General features: G+C 45.3%; 2 protein-coding genes across 7 annotated transcripts in view; one reads left to right on the forward strand and one right to left on the reverse strand.

Moving 5' to 3' along the window:
• The first annotated feature begins 415 nt into the window (after positions 1–415).
• On the forward strand, positions 416–16,428 carry p2rx1 (purinergic receptor P2X, ligand-gated ion channel, 1). 6 transcript variants are annotated; one of them, XM_034549520.1, is made up of 13 exons: positions 416–775; positions 10,174–10,318; positions 11,209–11,280; positions 11,537–11,606; positions 12,674–12,761; positions 12,902–12,982; positions 13,738–13,912; positions 13,991–14,136; positions 15,219–15,309; positions 15,418–15,483; positions 15,573–15,668; positions 16,191–16,232; positions 16,337–16,428. In XM_034549520.1, the coding sequence occupies exons 1-13, from the start codon at positions 639–641 to the stop codon at positions 16,340–16,342; spliced, it is 1,215 nt and encodes a 404-aa protein (XP_034405411.1). In that variant the 5' UTR covers positions 416–638; the 3' UTR covers positions 16,343–16,428. The 6 variants fall into 6 exon arrangements, with proteins under 6 accessions (XP_034405411.1, XP_034405410.1, XP_034405408.1 ...); XM_034549519.1 differs by having other exon boundaries at positions 16,191–16,238; positions 16,337–16,425; XM_034549517.1 differs by having other exon boundaries at positions 11,537–11,594; positions 16,314–16,415.
• Positions 16,429–19,539: 3,111 nt separating this feature from the next.
• camkk1a (calcium/calmodulin-dependent protein kinase kinase 1, alpha a) overlaps positions 19,540–23,607 on the reverse strand; it is a 40,420-nt gene continuing 36,352 nt past the window's right edge. The window contains exons 13-16 of the mRNA XM_034549515.1: positions 22,770–22,857; positions 21,891–22,019; positions 21,260–21,363; positions 19,540–19,765 (exon numbers count right to left, since the gene is read on the reverse strand). Coding sequence (XP_034405406.1) covers positions 19,693–19,765; positions 21,260–21,363; positions 21,891–22,019; positions 22,770–22,857 — 394 coding nt within the window. The 3' untranslated portion in view covers positions 19,540–19,692. The remainder of the gene's footprint in view (positions 19,766–21,259; positions 21,364–21,890; positions 22,020–22,769; positions 22,858–23,607) is intronic.

Raw genomic sequence — 23,607 nt, forward strand, 5'->3', positions numbered from 1 at the left:
GCCCCCGCGACCCTAATGAGGATAAGCGGTATTGAAAAATGGATGGATGGATGTTATGTTGTTATGTCTTAATGCTTTGGTAATACTGTTTTTGCAACATTCATGCCAATAAAGCATATTTAATTGAATTGAATTGAGAGGGAGAAAGAGAGAGCGAGAGAGGGAGGGAGAGAGGTAGAGAGAAAGAGAGAGCGAAAGAGGGAGGGAGAGAGGTAGAGAGAAAGAGAGAGTGAGAGAGGGAGGGAGAGAGAGGGAGAGAGGGAGGGAGAGAGGTAGAGAGAAAGAGAGAGCGAGAGAGGGAGGGAGAGAGGTAGAGAGAAAGAGAGAGTGAGAGGGAGGGAGAGAGGTAGAGAGAAAGAGAGAGTGAGAGAGGGAGGGAGAGAGAGGGAGAGAGTGAGAGAGAGAGGGAGAGAGGGAGAGAGGGAGGGAGCTCTACTCTTGAGGACTTTTCATGAAGCGCGTCAAATGTTACTTATGAGAGGAGGCAGAGGACCTTCGTCACCAGTGAGGAACTAAAGCAGAGGAGACCAGGAAGAGAATATAAGTGTATAAGTGGGGTGTATAAGTGGGGTGTATAGAGAGAGAGAGAGAGAGAGAGAGACCCTCCTCTCTGTGGGGCCAGCCGATGAGAGAAGAAGATGAAGAGCCAAATCACCAACACCGTCTCTGACTTCTTCTTCGAGTACGAGACGCCGCGCCAGGTGCTGGTGAGGAACAGGAAGGTGGGAGTGGTGTGCCGTCTGATCCAGCTGGTGGTCCTGGCCTACATCATTGGGTAAGACACGACACGTTCATCCGTCATTCCTGTGGTGTTCAGAAGGGCAACGGGGAGCCTTTGGTTTGCATTGTCATGTTACAGCTTGCGTGGAGTGACGGTGTGTGATGCAACATTACCTTTCAGGGACCCTTGAACTTTTTTGTTTTTTATGCTGGGTTGTTTTAAAGTGACATAACTCTGATTTCTTAATTCTGCTCACGTACATGATAATAAAAAAAAGCATCCCATGCTGTTAACATTTTTAGAAAAACATAAAGAAGGACTTCAGGTGGGTGCCACCGATGGTCAGAGACACTCGCTGCACCCTGCCAGCGATACTGTTGACACAGCAAATAGGAACTGCAAACAGACGGGACGTCGTGACAGATTGAGTGACGGCAGAATGGAAAAGAGTGGGGTATCTTGTTCAATGCGCTTCTCAACTTGAAACACACACAACAACAACATGCTTACGCACACACATCTCCACACTCATGCTACGACATGTTGGACTCATTTCCTGGCACTACGTTTTTTTCTTCTTTAAAATTACTCACGGACCGCTTGTGCGTGTCTGCGCTTGTGTACGCGTGTGTGTCCCCCTCCGAGCATCAGAACCTGAGGCGTGTGATGAAGAGGCCTCAGCCGAAACACGTTACCTTCTGCCGGTGACGCTTACCGAACACGTGGTAGAGATATCTTCTCAGTTATTCATATTTAATTGGAGACGCCCCACTGCTGGTTTCTCTTTGGGGCCCATACATTTGGTCGTGGCCACAACAAATGTGGATGCTCATTTTCTTTCATTTCAAACCTTGAAAAGTCTTGAACTGGGAACTGTGAAACAGGATTTGAGTTTCCTCTGTGCGCTGGAATTAGTGAAAAAAAAAGAAAAGGGAACAGCTTCTGAGACATTCAGAGGTTTTGTCTCTTTTTGCTGTGAAGGGTACCCGGTACATGGTGCACGACAGAGCTCCCTCTTCTGCTGTCATCCCACCTGTCACTTGCCTTTTGGTGATGGGCATTAAATGAGATGTGATTGTGAGGCAGAAGTCGGCCTGTATCTTTCAACGCACTGGCACTGAGCCAGTGGACCACTGGTTGTCTTGTCAGGCGTATTAGACCTTAGACTTGGTACATACAAAAAAAAAAATTCAATGTGTCAAAATATATGAATTTATTGTCGTTGTTGAGACACTTATTTTACAGATAAATATGTTGTGCTTTCATTAACTGACAACTTCATTCACGTGCATGAAAACGTGTGCATACTTGGCATCCTATTTGAGTAAATCTCACACAAAAAAACCCAGAATCCCACAAAAATCAATTTGAAGGAAGTGAGGACGCGAGAACGGCAGCCTCGGCAAACCATAATTAACTCTCGCCTCGTCACTTTTAAGTCGACAAAAATGTCCATCTATTGTTTGCATTTCGTCGTGATGAGCTGCGATATTTCTTATTTTTTTGTTCATTCAACACTAATCTCGGAGCCACAGTATGGTGGGAAGAAAAGCCCTCTGCACATCAAGGAGCCTCCTCCTCCTCTTCCTCCTCCTCTCTGCCTCTCTGCTCTGCTTCTGTCGGAGCAGATACAGATCTCACTTAGACTGCTGTTTTGAGAGATTCCTCCATTATTTCACGCTCATGGGTTTCTTTATTCCATTAATGTGCTCTATTTCTTTCTCCCTCCCCTGCATCTTGAATGTAAGCTCAAACTTTCACGATTTGATCTCTGATAGAAGTTGTGGCGTTCAGCTCATCGTGCAAACGCTACTTCATATTTCAGTCTGCAGCTTAAAGGATGATTCCACTCATTTGGTGCTGGGAGGCGCTTTCACCGTGTACGGACAAATGAACCGTACATGCTGCCCTGTAGGCTTTATGCTGGGGGGTAATTGCTTTTCACACAATATATGAAATAGCTCTGCGTGTGCGTATTGCGCGTGTGTGTACGTATAGTATCTCGCCAGTGCACACCAGCTGTCATTCCTATATCTCCTGGGCAGACACAGATAGAGCAGCTTCACTCTGCAATAATCTAAAAAGTACTGCGCCCGAGTGTGACCAGAACAAACCTGAAACATTGAATCACATACAGGTGCAACACAGATCCTTTTGTTTCAGCAAAAACACCAATAAAAGAATTTAGAAGTACTCTAAAGCCCATCAACAAAATGTATATGTTAAGACATAGAAGCAAAAGTACAATTGGCCCCTGTAACTGATATATTCTGATTATCACTTTGTTAATACGGATACATCAATGTGTAAGCATGCCAGCTGCTAAAAGTTAGCTCTACTTTATGTACCGTTTATTTATGAGAGAGGGAGGAACTGCTATATTCTCTGGTGTTTTCACTAACCTTTGATACTTTTGTGAGACTTTGAATAATGTACGGAAGTCTGAGCGAGGGGTGATCACCACAGGTTGGCGGTTTTTGGTGAGTCCCACGTCATATTTATGCGATGCCCACAATGTTGCTGGAACTGAGCTGAGGGCAGGGGAAATAGAGGAGACATCAGTCACAAATGTGTCAGTGTGTCAGGTAATGTGTTATTTTCATGCATGACATAAACAGATCTGAGAGCAGGTGTGGAAAATGCAAATGGTTGTTTAAAGAAGCCTGTCGAATGAGAGCACATGATGGTTGGGTCAGCTGTAGGCTGCCAATCTGTCAGCGTCTCACACGTGGCAACGAAGGTTCCCAAGTCTCTCCACTGGTGCTCTGGTTTTTGGGACAGTGAGATCTGTGGGTGGGAGGATGGCACCTGAAAGAGGTGCTGCTGAGAGGGGGTGAGAGAAACAGAAATGTAAATGTAACTGTAAGGGTTACAGGTACTGGAACTCACCAGTACGACTAAGAGGCAGATGGACAAGCGAAACACTTTTACTTAGTTTCAGGCAGGGTCAAAACCGGGAGGTCAGTCGAAACAGGCAAACAAATCTGAGAAGGGGGAGGCAAAATCCAGGGTCGATGGGACAGACGAAACAGGGTCAGAACAGGGAGATTAGGCATGGGACAAAGGTACGCTGGAGAGTTTGGCACTAACACACAAGACAATCTGGCAGAGGACAAGTGCAAGTGAGGGGACCTAAGTAGTGAGGGACTAATGAGGAACTGGGCAACTGGTGAAACGGACGTGAGGACCAGGTGAAGGGAATGAGGGATGATCAGGTGTGAGGGGCACAATCTGAAATTACATGAGAGTTAATTAACCAGGCAGGCAGGGTGAAAACAACTAATATGACGGGGAATTCGTGACAGAACCTCCCCTTCTAGGGACGGCTCCTGACGTCCCACTGGGTTGTTCCGGATGAGCCTGATGGAAATCTGTGATCAGGGAAGGATCGAAAAAGTTCTAGACCGGTGTAGACCGGTGTAGACCGGTGCCTCATCAATGAGCTGGGGGCGGTCTGGGGGAGGACTGAAGCCGGCTCTCCTTGACTGGTTTAAGGCGGACGGCAGCAGGGTTGATAACCCGAGAGACAGGGAATGGGCCAACGAAGCGAGGGGCCAATTTCCTTGATTCCACTCTAAGGGGAAGGTTCCACGTAGACAGCCAGACCCGTTGTCCTGGGGCGTAGCGGGGTGCAGGAACACAACGTCTGTTGGCAGACCTTTGATAGCGGTCTGAGGAGCGCAAAAGCGTGGCCTGCTTCCAGGTGCACCGGCACCTCTGGACGAATGCCTGGGCAGAGGGGACACTGGCCTCCTGTTCCTGCTCCGGGAACAGTGGTGGCTGATATCCCTGGGACACTGGAACGGAGAGAGCCTGGTGGCTGAGCTGGGAAGGGTGTTGTGGGCGTACTCAACCCACAAGAGCTGCTCCGACCAGGAGGAGGGGTTGCGAGAGGAGAGACATCGTAAAGTTGGGGATGGTACCCTGAAGATAAACTGGAGATAAACTGACGGTGACTCCCAGCAGCCTGCAATACTCGGACCAGAAGCGAGAGGTGAATTGTGGTCCCCGGTCAATGGGCAAACCATGCAGCCGGAAAACATTTTGCAACAACACTTTAGCAGTCTCTTTGGCGGTAGGTAATTTGGGTAGTGGGATGAGCAGAGCAGACTTTGAAAACCGATCAATGACCGGGATGATGTGTTACCGTCAGAAGGAGGTAGGCCGGTCACAAAATCCAAGGCGATGTGGGACCAGGGACGACTAGGAATGGGCAGAGGATGAAGAAGTCCGGAGGGAGGTTGGCGAGTGCTCTTCTGCTGGGAGCAGACCAAATAAGCAATGATGAAATCCTTGGTGTCCTCCTCCTGGAACTGACGGGACAAGGCACTGGGTTTGATGTTCTTGGAGCCTGGTCTGTAGGAGAGCAAAAACTCAAAACGAAAAAAGAAAGAGCCCACCTTGCTTGACGAGAGTTCAGTCACTTAGCCGAATGGATGTATTCACGATTTTTGTGATCCGTCCAGAAGTCATTGGAACTAGAGGTCCCGCGTTCATAATTGCCATGACTTCAGCCATTAGTGTCACCAGTGTCACTTCATGTGATAGACGACAGTTCTCCTTCAACAACATGGCATCTAAAATGCGGCGTGCAACACCGATCATCCTTTCCCACACACCCCCGTGTGAGAAGAGTGTGGTGGATTCAATATACAGATGCAGCCTTTGTCTCACAAAGCATTAATGAAGCTGGAGTTTGTAATATTCTCAATGACCTCAATGTGCACCGCATGTGTACTCAGGTGAACATGACATGGTTTTTGCATGGCCACCTCTGGTCCTACGCGATGAGATGGTCCAAGGTCCGAAAACGTCAAGTCTAACATGAGTAAATGGGGGATCCAAAGTGAGTCTATCCACAGGTAGGTCAGACATTATTTGTTCTTCAAACTTTCCTCCTAATCTTTTGCAGGTGACACATTTATGTATCACACCAATCCCTTGCTTCCTGTTATCCACAATTATCCGGCTGTTCGAATCGCTCCTTCAGTGAAGTTCAGGATATAGAAGGTCAAATATCCCTGGATGTGGAAACTCATCCTTTTTAGCAGGGACAGACCTAAATCCATAATCTGATTATCTGATTATGGTTGGTTCTGATGTAGTGCCGCTGGCTTCTCTGTGTGCTGTAGCGAGCAAAGAAACAGGAATTTAGGTCCTCTGAATCTGAAGATGCTTCAGATCCATGAGAGAATCTTTCCAGGCATTCCACTGGATTTCTTTCTCTGCTGTGAGTTGTGTGTCCCAATCATACTCTTCTTTAGAGATGTCTCTGACAAGTGCCTTCCCTTGAATCGTAATTGGTGCTACGAACCCCAAGGGATCATAGAGACTGTTGATCGTTGTTATGCCCCTCCCAGTGAACGGCTTTTCCTTATCGGATACTGACATTTTCTCATCCTTTTGTCCTGTCGAAAACCTTGCTTCTAAGATTGTCGTCCTCCAGGAGCTCTGTGTCTTCGAAGGTTTGATTACTCTGACTTTGTCATCTTGTTAACTTTCTCTTTGACATGGATAGCACTTGGACTAAGGAAAGACGTACGCCCATCATGTAGTACATTGGTCTTGTAGACGTTGATGCTGTTGGGTTTGTGGGCTCCCCTGAGACATACTTCTCCAACAATAACCCACCCAAGGTTCAATTGTTGAGCATATGGTGCATTGTTGGGTCCATTGTACTGTTTTCTCACCTTGTGTACCTGTAGTAGGTCTCTGCCAAGGAGAAGGAGAATGGCTGTATCAGGATCAATAGCTGGGATTTTATCAGCTACTGGCTTGAGGTGGGGATAATATTGTGCTATCTCTCGGAAGGGGATTTCCGAACGGTCGTCAGGCATCATGTCACACTCTATGAGTGTGGGGAGAGGGATCTGTACATTGCCATCCATTGACTCATTGAGTTTAGTTGCGCGTCGTCCTGATGTTTCCATAACCCTTGAACATGTTTTAAGGATGTATGGTGCAGCACCTGCTCTAATGTCAAGACGGTCGAGAAGCTCCGTCTTTGCCAAGGACCTATTACTCTGTTCATTGAGGACAGCGTAGGCTTTAACAGCTTTCTCTCATTGACCTGCAGGGTAGACCTTGACCAAGCATATTTTTGAACATGATTGTGTGTCCGGACGGAGTTCCCGCAGTCTTCTGTGCATTTCAACATAACTTCTGGAGTCTCATCTTCCTGTTGCTCCCCGCTTTGATCTTCCTTAATAGCAGCAAAACTGAGATCCATTTCTCAGGTTATAGGGGAGCTTCTGTGCGATGGGGTTGACTCCACGGGGTGTGTTGAGGTAAGAGAGTCCAGGTAAGAACCCATCTTTCCTAGCTGCCTCCAGTTCTAGCAACAGGTCCCCTAGCTCCCTCAGCTTCTCATTTTCTTTGTTTGAGATCTTAAGAAACTCTTCTAACTTTGTTAACAGAGCATGTTCAATCATTTCAGCTGAGCCATAGCATTCTTCCAATCTCCACCAAATCATTTGGAGCCCTGAGCTAGCATTATTAATGTTGCCTGCAGACTGTTGTCCAAGCCATTTGATTAATAAATCTAGCTCTTCTCTGGGGGTAAGGTTCAGGTCACTGATGGAGTTGACAGTCCAGAGCTAACTATTTCTTTGCGAATTAGGTATTTGGCTAGGTCAGCTGTATCTGATTGGACATACGGAGTTGCTCTAGAGTGCATGACGTGGTCTGTACCTTCTGGCAGTATAACGTGAGTCTGGAAGGGGCAGCGTTCTTCTTGGAGGAACTTCAGAGGGCTCACACGGCTTCACTGAAGGTTGGTTGTGCTCATGCTCTGGTGTTGTGCTGGTAATTCTTGGAATGTGTGGTCTTGCAATTCACCCAAACTGTCAATTTGGAGACCAGGATTATCTGCATCATCGTTGTCCATATTTGGCTGGTGCTTTGATGGAGAGAGAGGTTCTCGTTTTGTGAGTTGGTGCTGTTGCTGACCATGGTCCCGAGAATGTCGTTGCACATATTCATTGGTGCGTTGAGGTGGTGGATACGGAGCTAGATTTGTCACATTTTGCCTTGGTGGTTCTCCACCTTCGTCATCATAAGCTGCTTCAAGGATTTCAGCTTCTGTGATAACTGCTACAGCAGCGCCCTGAATTTTCAGTGCATGTAGGTTTGGCTGTAGCTCAGTTTTTCTTCTTTGCTGTTCCGCTCTTACTTTGAATTCTTCTGCCTCTATCCGTGCCTGCTTGATTAACATGTCTGCTTCTCTCTGGGCATACGAAGCTTTGACCCGAGCAGCTTCTGCTTTAGCTCTTGCCTTGGTTGCAGCAGAGCTGTGTGTTGAAGAATGGCTAGATTGGTTTGAGCGTTTGGAACAGGAGGAGTATTGAGACTGTTCATCTGATGTGTCTCGCAGAGGGTTTTCTTCTTTGTTTTCCTCCATAATCGCTCGTTAAAACTGTGCTGAGCTGTATCTCTGGTCTGCAGTGTGTTTAATCCACTTTTCATTTGATAGCCGACTGAGTAATAGTCTTTTTACTTATTCTGCTTTTGCTTCTATAAGTTAGCTTAGCAGATAGCTAACAGCAGATCCATGAAATAAAGACCCAGGAATCCGAAGTAGAGTGTAGGGTTTTTAGTGTGAATCTTGATTTTGTAAAACTGTGGGAACATAACATGACATGATATTACAAACTGTCCACATACATATACATGAATATAAAACTATGATTTAGCATAAAGCCATCATGCCAACATGACACCCCTGACTAGTTAAGAGTCTAAGCTAATTTTAACATGGATATCAATGATGAAATGCTGATGATAATCGCGATTAGCATTTATTGCTACACCACAAAGATTATACTATAACTGTAAATGCACAGAAAAATATACCGTAGTAGATATTTACATGCTACATACATAAATACTTACAGACTTAGAACTTCAAAGGTTACCAAGCAGTAAAGGGGAAACGTAGCTGCAGCATGTCCTCTCAGTAGAATCAGAAACAAAAAGAACCAACTACGGTAAGAGAGGAGGGATACATTCTAGAACAAAAATACAATTGCATTCTACGCCACTTGGCGTCTCTAATGCAACACATAAAAATGTGGGGCAGAACAATCATCATAACGATATTCTACCCTGTGCAGCACACATTCATTAAACATGACTGTTAACTGTTGTTATACTGACCTTCAGTGAATCAATACACAGGATCGTGTGTCTTTTTTTTTAGGATTTCGACAGCTTTATCAAGAAAAGTTATCCATCTTTATGACGAAAAATATGACTTATTGGCTGGCGACCAAACTCAGTGGACGGTTCCCATTAAGATTTGAACCGCTGATCATGTCCGGCATCTTACCCTTTAATGAGTCTTCTGTGCTACCGCTTAGCTTAGAAGAAACTGAAGGATTTACAGAGTACTATTAATTTAACTCTCACATTAGTAAATATATCACTAATAATCATCATTAACTACGTTTTCTTTTGTCACATCAACGTTAATAATGCACGTAGCTCACCAGAGCGAGTGTTGCCTGTGCAATCACATGTTTGATTTCGGTAAATTATGCCAGATCAAAAGGTTCAGATTTTATTATTGTGAAGCATTTTGTAATGTGAATGTTATATACTTCGTACTTCCAGTCAGCTTCTTCCCTCTGTGGCTTAGGGGTAGTTCAGAAGACACTGTTTCAAACTGTTTTTCTTTTGCATAGTGTGGTTTGTGAACGGCACAACCTGGCATAGTTATTGGCTCTTACTGCGATTCATACCAAGTATAGTCTAAAACAGCTTGCTAAACATAACTTAGTCACTAGCGTCAATTTTGTTTACTGCCAATCCCGTGAATCTGGCATATATAAAGTATCGAGTCATAATTCTCGCGGTCCCTACGCTTCCTGAAGGCAACGTAGTTGAGGCAGGTCCTCAGCCCTCTGTTACGCTGTCACTCATGATGCCACGCCCCTGTAGTTGAAACCACGCCCCCCACGCCAGATCCCGGTCAAAAGTCTGAACCTGAAAAAAACGATCTGAAAGTGAAAAAAAGATTTGAACCCGAAAAAATAAGATTCAAAACTGTAAAAAAAAAAGATTGAAAGTTGAAAATATTAAATCTGCTACTGAAAAATTACAAAATGTATTGTATCTAAATTATATTTAAACCAACACAACTTTTCATACACTTATTTTTATTTCAAATACACAAACAAAACTATTGGCCTGGATTTGGTTCCATAGTGATGGAGCATTGTCATATCTTTAGAAACTGATAAGTTATCACTTTGAAATATGTATTTGTAAATGTTTGCACTCAACGAGCAACAAGTAACGGGACATTGCAGAGCGACAATCTCTTTGCACATGGGCCCCCGTGAGGGATGTAGTGCAGCATGTCCACATCCCCGCTGCAGATGCCCTTGCAGAGCGGAGCGGGGATCCGGGGGGGGCCAACGGACCTGATACGATGCTCTCCGTGTCTCCCGTAGGTGGGTGTTCATCTACGAGAAAGGCTACCAGTCCACGGACAAAGCAGTCAGCTCCGTCTTCACCAAGATGAAAGGAGTGGGCTACACCAACATAAGCGGAAAGGAGAGGGTCTGGGATGTGGCTGACTACGTCTTCCCGCCGCAGGTTGGTGACTGGTTGGCCGATCGGGGCGCGACTCCCGATTGGTCGAGAATGAGTTTTGCACCCGGTACAAGTCACTGAATAAAGTACATCTGGGTCAGAGTCAGATGTGAATCAGACTGTCAGAGTGCATAAACATCAGGCGGAGTCAGGCAGGCGACGCTTGAAGAAAGCTGTTTGGCGGTACACACACACACACACACACACACACACACATAGACACAGACACAGACACACACACACACACACACCATCAAGAGTACATTTGGTTTACAACATCAAGGTGTATCCCTCCAAAAAACATTGTGTGCATCCTGTAAAGAACTGGTCAAACAACCTAACAAAGAGAGGCTCCCGTGAAGTATTTGTATATCTCTCTCTCTCTCTGTTTTTCTAAAATGTTGCTGTGTCGCTCTATCGGTGGGAAAGAAATGAAGAGGCACAGGGAAGATTGTCGTGTTTGCTTTGAGATCTGGGCGTGGGCCGTTCTGAATTCAGAGTGGGTTTGGCACATGGTCCTGTGTGATAAACCTTTATGACGCCTTTCACTTTGATCACTAAGTTGAGTGCTCTAGTTTGAGTCAAACTTCAATAACTAGGTCATACTTTATGTTCTGAATATGAGGATCAACTCAATGGTCAATAGGGCATATTGTGGTAGAGGATCCAGCAAAACTGCATCGCTGACACCCCCTTACACTGAACGGCGTACGACACAGCGGTACAGCGCCAATGACTCAAAGTTTAGCAGATTAAACACTCAAGATATCATGTTACGTGTTTGTATATTGTTTTTACTTTCTGGGCAAGAATCAGATGACAAGATTGATACAACTAACTCAACAAAAAAAATATTCCTTTAACATACCACTTCTTATAATCCTCAACCTCAGGGAGACTCATCTTTTGTGGTGATGACAAACTACATCATAACTGAAGGTCAGGAGATGGGAAAGTGTCCAGAGGTAGGTGGAAACCTTTCTCCCTTCCTCTCTCCTGGTCCCTCCCACTGAAACACGTCCATAAATAGTCACGCTAAACAAGGAATCGCATCTCATTCCAAGACTGTTTCTGTAATTGGGTAATTGTGTAGCGGTTGAATAGCGTCCAACTAAATGTCCTCAAGAGAACATGAACAGCACAGTAAATGCAGAACTTTGTTGTCTCCATGTCGCGCTCACCCCCCCCCCCCCCCTCACCCCGATCTCTCCTTTGCAACAGCTCACAGGCAAGCACAGCTGCAGCTCTGACTCTGACTGTGAAGGAGGGAGTTTCAAACGTACGGGACATGGTAAATGCTGACGGCCCGACAGTGTGTGACACCAGCCGTCGTCCTCACTGAACCGCCTGTCCATGTGTGGCCTCTCTCAGGCTCTCTGCCGTCTGCTTTTGTTCTCAGATATGAACTTCTTAAAGCCACGTGACAGGTTCAAGATGCACCGAGGGGGGGGTTATGGAGCGGTGTGTGTGCAGAGAGAGGGCCGTGGCTCCTGAGAACTCCTGTAGGATGAGCTCACACAGTAGAGAACTAAAACACAGGGCGTCTGAGTAAGCGATGGCAAACATTTAGAAGGAGCTTGTGAGCTGCTCTGGTCCAGCGGCGAGAAAAAAAGACGACTTAAGATCAACGACCTCAGTCTTAACAACCAAACACACACAGTGAGTGAGCATTGGAATAAAACCCTGCCTTAAGCAAGCAGACACGTGCATGTGCTGTATATACAGTCGCAGATGTTACAATAACTCCTGTGCGTAGGAGCAGGCATGAATCATAAGCACACAGAGACGTCAAATACAAATAGCCATTCAGACGCTTCTTTAATAGGGCCAAAGACAGCACGGAGAATTCAAAGAGCGGTTATGAACATTTTACTGTCCTCCATCTGTCCCGGGGTTACCTTGGGAGCCTTTTCATGCCCTTTGTGCCCCACATCAACTTCAATAAGACCGATGTTAGCCAGAGCTTTAGATCTGTCTGTTTCAGACCAGTCAAATGCACCTCGAGGAGCCAGCATCGCTTAAAGGCAGCGTCTCAGTGTTAGTGGACAAGTAAACACAGTGTTGGGGGGGGGGGGCTGAGACAAACAGGCTGTTGGGCTCCACTTGAGCCGAGCGCTGCAGAACTGAAAGCGACACAGCCAATCACACGCAGAGAGATTCTACGTCCGGATCGGGGGGGAAATAAAGCAAAGAGCTACATCAGCGCTTGCTGTTGATGCCCGATTCCAGATAGGGCGATGCATGTTAGCGCCAGGGCCCTCCAGTCCTTCTTTCAGCTGCTGCTCCAAATGAAATGTGCTGTTGCAAGTTTGTGTGTCTGGTGATTGTGATGAACTCTGGAGTGTCTCTATTTACAAGGGCAAATGACGGGAGTGTGCGTGAAAGCCAATAAGACCTGCGAGGTGTTGGCCTGGTGCCCCGTTGAGAACGATCACAACATACCAGAGTACGTGGACTCGCTGAAATATTCCATCTGCAAGTTTGTCCGGATCACATAATTGTCCGTGCACAGGAAATATCATTTGTGAGGATTTCTGCGCCCCAATGTGCTGGGTTTGACTCTCTCTTCTCTTTAATCCAAATTAGACCTGCTATGTTGATGTCTGCAGAGAACTACACACTGTTCATCAAAAATTCTGTAACCTTCCCCATATTTGGCGTCTCAAGGTGATTACTTCATTCCTATTGAATTAAATTCAGCTCCAAATGTTTCCAAAGGTAGATAGATAAATAGAAATGTTGCATGTATTGTTGCAAATTTATCCTAGGTTAATTAATAGCAAATAAAAAGATGAACAAAAGATCTGAATTGCATTATGGGAACTGTAGGATTTTGCGTTTTGACTTATTCTAGGAACTGAAAGTCCGGATATCTCGGCTTCTACTGCATTAATGTGGACTTTAATCCTCTGACTTTTTCAAAGTGTGACTCTAAACCGCTGGAGTAGACCTTGAAGTTAGAAAGTTTTGACAGAGGTTCAAACCCTCGAAATGTTGTACTTTGTCTTTAAACCGTTAAAGAAAATACATTTCTCAATCGTTTTCAGTCAAGTCAAACATCATTTTGTACTGAAGATCCCAAAAAATGTGTACAACCTAGAATGCAGAAACCATATGAGCAACCAAACACATCTTGAATAGGGAAGGTAGCGCCGTATTAGCACTTTAGTAGCACTTAAATGTCTTTTACTGATAGCACTTTGTAATTTAACTTTATTGAAGAAATTGTACCTGCTTGATTCTTGTTGTTCTGAGTTTGGACTCGTGGTTTAATGCACTTATTGTAAGTCGCTTTGGATAAAAGCGTCAGCTAAATGACATGTAATGTAATGTAAAGTGCACTTTGAGGTTCTTATGGTCCCCGAAACGCTAACACGTCTCCATTTCCAGCCGTGCCTTCTCATGACCGACTGTGCTTTCAGGAGCAACCTGGTGGAGGGCATCGAGGCCGACTACATCAGCAAATGCCTCCACGATCCAAAGGACGCTCCACTGTGTCCCATATTCAGACTGGGAGACATCGTTAAACTGTCTGGCTTCAACTTCGAGACGATAGCCCGCGTGGTGAGTCAACTGAACTTTACTCAACACCGACAGGTGAGGACTGTTCAGGTGGAACGTCCACCTCGTCACAGCTGCACACGTGTGATAATGGAGACTGGTATTGTGTGGCAGGGAGGGGCCATCGGTATCGTGGTGGACTGGACATGTAACCTGGACGTGGACTTAAAACACTGCAAACCACAGTACAAGTTCCACGGTCTGTACGGAAACCCAGAGGAGACCGACAAGAACAGAGCTTCAGTGGGCTACAACTTCAGGTGTGTGGAGGCTCCTCCCTGAACTGAAACACACTCTGGGTCTTTACGCTGCAGAAGTACTTCTTATATGATGTGAACATTTTTGGGAAATACACTTATTTGCTTTCTCGCTGATAGTTCAGGACAAAAGAAGACTTACGCCACCGGTTAGCTGAGCTTAGATTAGCATAAAGACAAGAAACAGCCGGTTTGGTTTTATGGGCCGTACATAACACCCCATCAAACTATAAAGCTTTACACTTCACTTGTTGTAGATATTGAACAAACAATATAAAACGTGTTAATTAGTGTGTGCTTTGTCAGTGGACTTTGTTACCCATGGACACCGCCGGGCTAGCTGTTTGCGCCTGTTTCCAGTCTTTATGCTAAGCTAAGCTAACGTTTTGCTTCAAATTGATCGGACAGACACGAGAGCAAGCGAGCGAGAAGTACGTTGAACAATCTTTTCAACAGAGGTTTGATACTCTTCAGTCATCGTCTTGAGTCTCCTCCTGCTCCCGTGGGTTGGACCTGCATGAACTGTCAGTCACATGTCAGCACAGCTGTGGGACACAAACAATCAGAGGGTTGGAGGGACACAGTGATCTCTAAGTGCCAGGCTCAATGAGCATGACCACAGGGACACGTCTTAAGTACTCAAAGAGTAAGCAGCAAAGTGAAAGTAAAAGTGGAAGCCGCTCTGCTTGTGTGGAGTTTGTTTACTGGATGCAGGAGGGAGTTTCAAACGTACGGGACATGGTAAATCCTGACGGCCCGACAGTGTGTGACACCAGCCGTCCTCACTGAACCGCCTGTCCATGTGTGGCCTCTCTCAGGCCTCCTGGGCTCTCTGCCGTCTGCTTTTGTTCTCAGATATGAACTTCTTAAAGCCACGTGACAGGTTCAAGATGCACACAATTCGAATCCCAGTATCTGAAACGTTTTTATTAAGTGTATAGGCCCCTGTGTTTTGCAGAGGTTGAAAGCTTCTAAGCGACATATTCTCATAGAGATGAATATGTGGCAACAGCTAGTATTTGTCAAAGACCTCCGCGCATACATTCCACGTAACATATTGTGATCGTCCCCGTGGCTTTCTGTAGGTATGCAAAGCACTATTTGGACAACAAGGTTCAGAAGAGAACCCTTCTCAAAGTGTTTGGCATCCGGCTCGACATCATCGTACAGTCACTGGTGAGTGAAACGTGTGAAAACATTTTTTTTTTTATCACGTGAATTTCTGACTTGAGAAATACTAAAAGGGGGGAATGCTGAATCATTTGATCTCCGTGCCTCCCACAGGCCAGAAAGTTTGACATCATCCCAACGCTGACCGCGATAGGCTCCGGGGTCGGCATCTTTGGAGTGGTATGTTGCGGCCTGACTACCCGCCATATAGTTTGTTTATTATCTGTGGAATACTTTGCATATTTAATGTAATACCTCTGATGTTACAGGCAACCGTGCTCTGTGACCTGGTGCTGCTCTATTTGCTCCCAAAAAGAGAATTTTACAAGAACATGAAGTTCAAACAAACAGGCACACAGAAACGGGTAAGGTCAATGACGCACACAAATTCTGTTGCGATTGTGCAAATTCAGTTTGACCACAAGATGGCAGCAGAGAGGCCTTTAACGGAAAAAAACTCCAGACATTCAACACTGCAATTATTTATTACAACTTTTGGCTGCATTTCAATAATTGTGAAGGAAGGTTACATTTGTCAGAACTAGATCCCCCCCCCCCCCCCCCACACACTAACACACACACTTACTTCACCATGCAGCAGCTTAGGATCATCCATGCTTGCTCCACAGCATCTTCCCCCATCCCTGAAACAGTCCCCCCCTCTAACTGAAACAGGCGGATCATTTGTTGTTCTTGCAGCATGACAGCGAGTTGCTTGGTTTAGAAACAGACGACAAGACAAGTCCGAGCACTGGCGGGCCCAACGTGAGTGCACGTAGACGTCGAGACAGTAGAGTAGACATGTATTCTGTGGTGTGATGTTGAGGAGAATCCTCTCCTTTAAGGGTCTTAAATGTGTCCTTTATCCTATTGGTTCCATCCCACAGGACCCGGACCCGGACTCGGACGCATGTAGCACAGAGACAGAGGTACCGGTAAGATTCATAAATGTACCAAAACAATAAAGAATCATTTCAAAAAGCCAGTTTGCTCTTGTTTTTCTGCAACAGCTCAGGTTGTGTTTGTGCTGCAGAAGTGACCTGGGAGAAGACCTTTGAGGTGGTACTTTTGAAGCAGTACCGACATGGCACACGTGCACTCTGGATCGGACAGGACGCCGTCTCAAAGGCATTTCTCCGTGTCCGTTCTTTCTTCAGCATCTTCTACATCCTCACCAACATCCTGAGGGATTGTGACCCTCCCTCACTGTTGTATGTAGAGCTTTAGCGTGGCTCAGCTGTGGGCCTGTGTTTTCTTTTCTTCCCTTGGGGAGTAGTCCGGTTTGCTTTTGTTGCACACTTTGGGCGTAACCTCCAGCTCCACCCGTATCTGTGCAGGGTTAGATGAACACTTTAACTCATCTGTGTTTACAGGATTCAGCCACAACTCATCCATTACCCCCGTCGTTGTCTTTTGTCAAAACAAGATGGCGTCACTGTCGGAGTGACTCATCCCCCGCGTGCACCTTGTGATCGGCAGTTCAATAAAAGATGCACAGCAACTTTACTGGGATCTGTGTGTGTGTCTCCAGTAGTTAAACAGGAATACAGGCAACATGTCAAGAGAATTCAGATGTTCTTTGTTTTTATTGTCTTTGATTAGGTCGAGGTGTACAAAAAGCATGCAAAAAATAGCTTCTTTATATATTACATATTTACATTGTAATAACTGCATTCCACGTGCCACGCATGCAGCTCTTCATCTAAATGGTGACGGTTGTGCATTTATTTTTGGGAGAATAAAGTATGTGAAGGATTGGGGATTCCTCCAATAAAGAATGTTTGCATTATTGAAAGAGGTGACCTTTAACTTGTGATGGTTTCAATGGACCGATGCCTCCTTCGGGCCAAATGCAGTTCATTCTGGCATGAGCAGTCAGAGTTGTATATCATATTGTTAGAGTTATGCAATATGTGCCAATGCCATTCATTGTTCAAAAGCTGACTAAACGGTTTACAAAACGGAATAAATTACTATAGTAAGCAGGAAATCTCAAGCTGGAAATGGGTGTGGCTTATGTGGACCGACCGACACCTTTAGGAGCTTTCTAATTGGCCACTTTTTTCTTCTTTTCTAATTGTCATTTTTAACCAACAGTAAATTGATTTAAAAGCTTTGGATAAATGCTTAACAAAAAAACCTAACCTTTGCAGAGGCAAACATTTACTGAAGACTATTGTCTGTTGAATACGTGGTCGCCGGCAGGAAGAGAACGTCCTGTGGAGGGTTACATGCTTCCTCCTCCATCCCGGAGCCTCTGGACACACGGCCTGAAGACAAAGCCGCTCCGGTGCCACGCGACGGGCATCGGACACACGGCCCTCGCCGGCTCCTCCAGTCACAAAGCGGTCGTCGCTGAAGCTGCAGCGGCATTTTGTCACAGGCGAAATGAAAACATACTGGACTTTATAAAAAGAAAAGAAAAAAAAAGGAGAAACGCTGCCACATGCAGATTGATTATGAAAAGCACAGGAGACTGTGAGAACAGACGGATACACAGTAAACATGGTCTTTTACAGGCGGACCACAGCTGTGTGTGTGTGTGTGTGTGTGTGTGCGTAATAATAACTTCAGGATGTATCTTGAAGTGGAAAAGTGCAAATATTTAAATATAAGCAGTCAGTACTTTTTCAACAAAAACATTGATAAAAGAAAGGGAATGCCATATAGCCCCGACGACAAAGACAACAACAATATTGCAACTTCCGACACGACGAACGTCCAAACAAACACACACACACACACACAAACACAAACAAACACACACAAACATGTAAAGCGTGTTTCACGGTTTCTGAAGCTGGAACACGCCATTTCATATCTTTGGGGTTCAAACAGCCCTCGTGCCTCAATGCAAACTGCACACACACAACATGTCAGAGGAATCCATCCTCAACATATTACACTCTTTGACTGGACCGTTACAAACATTTATCTTATTGATTTGAGTTGGTGGCGACAATATAGCCCACACATTTGGCCTTTTTTTTCTTCTTCTTCTTAAAGTTCGCCAACCACCTTGAATGGCAAACAAATTAAAAAACAAAAATTGTAATAAAACAACATTTTGTACTCCATCACCAACAGGGTTCAAATGCTAACAAGCTAGCTTATGGAGTAAGTAATGGTCATCAATTGGGACTAATTATCTATATAGAATGTTGGGCTGTCGTCTCATCAATTAAATTCATATCTTGAGAATATCTATAAAATATGAATACTGATAGTACCATCGTTTTCACAATAGCCACCAATGCATATTTTTTAGGAAGAATTAACGATGCCCAAAATTATGGCATACATAAAAGAGTGAAATTTAGCTCCAATACTCCATTTGACACATCTAGCAATCATAAAAAAAAAAATTGTTATGATGCTGAGGGAGAAAATGACTTTTGGTGGAATAACATCGTGTGAAACGGGGACTTTTGCCCTTTTCATGAGACAAAGCACACCGTTATGACCTTTATGGCACACTGTGCTCACCTTAACCACCATTTGAGTCCCTTTTTTATTAAGTCTGTAAAGAGAATACTGAAATATAAATCTGGAGTGTTAGAAAATAAAAAGACCTTTCTCTGCTCTACCTAAAAGAAAAAGTCAGACAACCCTCCGCTGAGCAAAAAAGAAACATATACAACGCTCACCCTTTTTTGACCTCTTGTGGAAGAGCACTCTTTGATGTTTATCTTGGACAACGAGATCATACATGCCTTCAAATGAGCTCTGCAGCCGAGACGGTTGTGTCATAATACATTCTCATATGCAAGAAGAATTATTTAAGGTCAGGCGGTCGGGGGAGTCTCACGGCACAGACACAAGAACAGGGCCGTGACGGCGATCACATCGATGATACCTCGAGACATCTTTGTACAATATTAATGACGTGAAATCGAAAGAAAAACATCACTGAACAGACAATAATATAGTGTCATTAACATGCTGAACTCAGGCTGGCTGTGGCTGGGACAGCTGACGAGAAGCAGTCTGATGACGAGGCCTCACTGTTTATCAAAGCTCGACAGTGTTCCTCTTCTTAATGCCCGCTGACAGACGTGTCTTTCTTCAGCAGAGATCCTCCTCTTGGTTCACTGATGCCCGTCACAACAGTAAGTGGCTGAGCGGTTAACGTTGTGGATCTAAGTCAGTGCCCAGAGGAGGAAGATGTGTGTGTGTGTGTGTGTGTGTGTGTGTGTGTGTGTGTGTGTGTGGGGGGGGGGGGGGGGGGGGGGGGGGGGGAGGAGACACGATAGCAAACCAGGGTTTGAGCGTAAACAAAAGCGATAAACCATCCGTAGGTCCAGTGTATAGAACGATATGCATATGTGGTGCGTCACTGATTTGAAGGAGACGTGTGGATGAACGGGGACAAAAGCTCTGCTGGAGGACTCAAGAGGAGGGCTCGTCTTCGTGCAGGTCCTCCAGCTCTCCGTCTCTGGGTCCGTCTCCCGTGCTGCTCTTTCTGCAACGAGAGATGGAAGAGACACAGCGGTCAACATGAGCGCTTCCAGAGAGCTGAATGTCTCCAAATGCAGAGACAACAGAAGCGCGTTTGTCACACGATGGACGTCAAAAGGCAACAGGGAGATGAGGGGTGACAGCTGGGGAAGGGTTAGGCTGCTCTATCACTTGTCATGATGGGGATGAGCGAGAGCGGAGGAGTCTAAGAAGATAATGGTGATGGTGATGATGATGATGATGATGATGATGATGATGATGATGACGATGGTGGGCTGGCAGCGTGCCGGACTGTGCTGCACAAAGTGTTACCTGAGAGAGGGGTGCAGTTTTAAAGTGGGCCGGAAGGGCCAAGAGTCCCTGCAGCAAAGTGGGAGAAAAGATGGATGGAAAAAAGAAAAAGAAAAAAAGGTCACAGGTGAGAGGGCAAAGGTCACCTCAGGGGGTCGGGGGGAGGTCAAAGGCAACCCACTTCCCCTCCTCCACCTGAAGATGCTACATGTATGTGTGGCTCTGATATTAGTACAGAAATGACGAGCACATTGATCAACCAGCAGTTTAAGTTTGTTTTTCCACTTCATACAAATATAAATAAAATATTTTAGAACTATGAGGTTAAAAATGTAAATAAATCCTCTTTTTACTTTTAAAAAAAAAATATTTTTTTAAATGGGGCTCTCAACCAAGTTTACAGCTCTAAACGAAAGTGGTTGAAAAAAGGTGATGACACATGCTACGTGTGAGCCTCATATGCCTGTTCCTCTTCATAGTCCTCCTATTAATCATACGGTTTATAGTTCGTGGTGGCATGAAGATCAAGAATCAGAAGCTATGAGCTCATGTTCAGACATTAAAGGTCTAAACAAGACCAAAACGTTGGGTTTCTTTCCCCCCCACTCTCCAGCAGGGGGCAGTGTGACTCAAACTCCCTTCACATCCTCTGGAAACACCTTCACCTCAGAATGCAGCTCTCTGACGGGGGAAACCTCGGCCTAGTCACCTAACAGAACCCCTTTACAGCGGGAGATTAGAGCCTCATGACGAAGTCTGCCGGACACACACCACCGATTACTGTCCCCCCCCCCCCCCCCCCCGCTGTGCAGCAGGGCAGCTATAGATGCTCCAGCTTGGCCCCGGGCTGTTTATTTTCTCCCAGCAACGCGTTCAACCCGTGTTACAGAAAAATCCAAGGTCAGCCCAAAGGCAGCGGTAGATCTGTATCATCCTCTACCCTTGAAAGCTGCAAGCAACAAACAAAAGAGACACTTATAAAAGCTGGAAGCTGCGCTGCATACAATGAAAGAATGAATTATGGTGCTATGGCAACGCAAAGCAGCGGCAGCGGCTGCCGCGGGGACGAATGTTAGTTAACCTGATACAGCAGACAAGAGGAGACAGGTGTGAGGCACCGGTCTCTGTCACAGTCTCACGCAATGAGGACGAGCCTCGCGTGGTCGTGTGTTCTCTATCTTCTGTGGATGAGATGCACTGTACTTACATGAGCAGGCTGCCAGGCGCAGACATGGACCTCTCCTCTCTCCTGCTCGGACACTCGAAGGGGTTGCTGAAGGAGCGCTTCCTCAGCATGGCTCTCACCAAGATCTGAAAGATTCACAAGCACAGGACCGTTGCAAGGATGAGGAACATCTGCACGGAGAACAGAGGAGATGGATTCACTGCAGGAAACTCGCACACACCAGGATGTCGGAGTTATGTTACGTTTATAACGTACATGAAAAATAAATACTTTTCAGGATTCCCTACATCTAATAGATAATAGTGAATAAAACCTATATTGACATTGTTTGTTATTGCATTTTCACATGGCTGGTATATCTTGATGGTAAACAGCAGGAATACATGCTCATGTTAATATCTGGCTGACGTCACATCAGTCCATAAGGAAGCTATCATTGTTCTACCCTCGTCATCGGCTTGTAAACATTATCGCGTGCTATAGATCCGAAGATCGATGGCGCTCATAATTTCCCTTGTGTCCTTTAAGAGACGGTGGGTGCCTATATGTGCAACGACACTCATACATACTTCACAGTGAACTATTGATGAGCATGGACGTATCGACTGGACATGAAGGCGCTCGGGGATGGAGGACGCTCAGGGCTCCTTACCACGGCGGAGAGGCTGGGAACAAACTTGACTGAGTTCTGGATGTCCTCCTCGGTCACCTCCACCGCAGAGCAGTGCTCCTCCTCCAGAGGCAAGGGGTCCGTGCCTCCCTGGGTCACCCACTGGTCCATCTGAACACACACACACACACACATAATATACCTATATACAAGTCTGGCTCTCAGTGCTCAGCTGAGTCCATTGCTTCATGTTTCAAAGGTTCCAAAGGGTGACTGCAGTTTGTTCTAAGCCCTGCACAGCATGCATATTTTACACTATTATTGATTTATACATGAACATTTACTGCCAAGCAGCCATCTGCTTTGGTTCATGTTGTTGTGCTACTAAAATCAAAGATTTCAAAGTAGCTCGAGACACATAATCCAACAAGCTGGAGTTAAGTTTATCAAATGTATCTATAAACGGCTCAATAGTTTCCAGTGTTCAGTAAACATTACTCTTAAAACATGCGTTAGTTAGGAACTATTCTCCATCCTGGACTCAATTGTGTGTAATAAGCTGCAATTCATTACTTTTGTCAAGTAAGAGAGTGTGTGTGTGTGTGTGTTTGTGTGTGTGTGTGTGTGTGTGTACATAATGCCTTATTATCTCTTGCTTTCAAAAAAACACTCGGAGTCTCTGGTGAGAACATGACTCACTGACGCATGGTTAGATTGTGTCATGGAAACATGGAGGGGAGAGGGGATCTGTCATGGCTGGTCCTGGACCTGGTCCTGGTCCTGGACCTGGTTCTCCCTCTATCACTGGCTCAGCGTTAACGCCGCCCTCCACAGGGACATGCCGAATTAACCCCAGTGTGTCTAACCCCTTTGAGCCGGTCACAGGAGAATGTGTCTGAACGTGAACAGTGACATCGTCACCTTGATCTCAGGGATGGTGATCCTGGTGTCTGGGTTCTTGTCCAGCATCCGCAAGACCAGGTTCTGCAGCGCTTCACTGATCTTTGGCCTGCACAAAAACACAGCACAATTATTAGAGAATGGAATATTTGGCTTTTGAAGCAACTGAAACCGGCCCGGGCCAACCATAGTTTGGAGATCGGTGGGAGGATTGTGGAGCAGCTCCATAAAGACATGACAGTTTGAATTTAAAAAAAAGATATGTCCTCGTATTAAGTCAGCTGCAACATCTGAATCGTTGTGAGTGTGAAAAATCGAAACAAGCAGAGAATTTTGCAACAGAACAGTTAAAAGATAAGAAATTAATGGATAAACTGTAAACTGTAAATAATTAGCTTAAACTAATGGATGGAGCGCTAAAATAGTGAGCTAAAAGTTATGAATGAAATAATGAAATAATAAGTAATGGATTGACAAAAGTAATGGACAAATGGATGAAAATCCTTCAAATGAATTGGCTTAATTAGATAGTTTGCTAAAAATAAAAGAATACAAGTAAACGGGTGAAAACCGGTGGGTGTCAACGAGGGGGTTCTTGAGATTGACAGGCCTGTGGGGGCTGGGATCACTGGTTTATGGGCCATTTTGTCCTGCTGGGATTTAAAGAGCTACAACTGGAAGTGAAGTCAGTGCTCTAAATATAATATATCATATATACTGTATATGTTTACTGTGTTTATGAAGATGCACTTTCCCTGACAGTCGGTAAAATAACCTGAAGGTGCATGGCAGGAATAGAGGTCATCGACGTAAAAAGAGCTTCATGTGAGCTCAGCCTGACCACAATGCACTCTGCCGA

This window comes from Cyclopterus lumpus, chromosome 14 (assembly GCF_009769545.1).
Source record: "Cyclopterus lumpus isolate fCycLum1 chromosome 14, fCycLum1.pri, whole genome shotgun sequence".
Taxonomy (NCBI): Eukaryota; Metazoa; Chordata; class Actinopteri; order Perciformes; family Cyclopteridae; genus Cyclopterus; species Cyclopterus lumpus.

Bases quoted from the DNA above. Each gene is read 5' to 3' on its own strand.
- p2rx1 (XM_034549516.1), top strand. From the start codon at position 639: ATGAAGAGCCAAATCACCAACACCGTCTCTGACTTCTTCTTCGAGTAC. The intron at 10,319-11,208 runs GTTGGTGACTGG...CCTCAACCTCAG, and splicing joins ACTACGTCTTCCCGCCGCAG to GGAGACTCATCTTTTGTGGT. The intron at 11,281-11,536 runs GTAGGTGGAAAC...CCTTTGCAACAG, and splicing joins AGATGGGAAAGTGTCCAGAG to CTCACAGGCAAGCACAGCTG.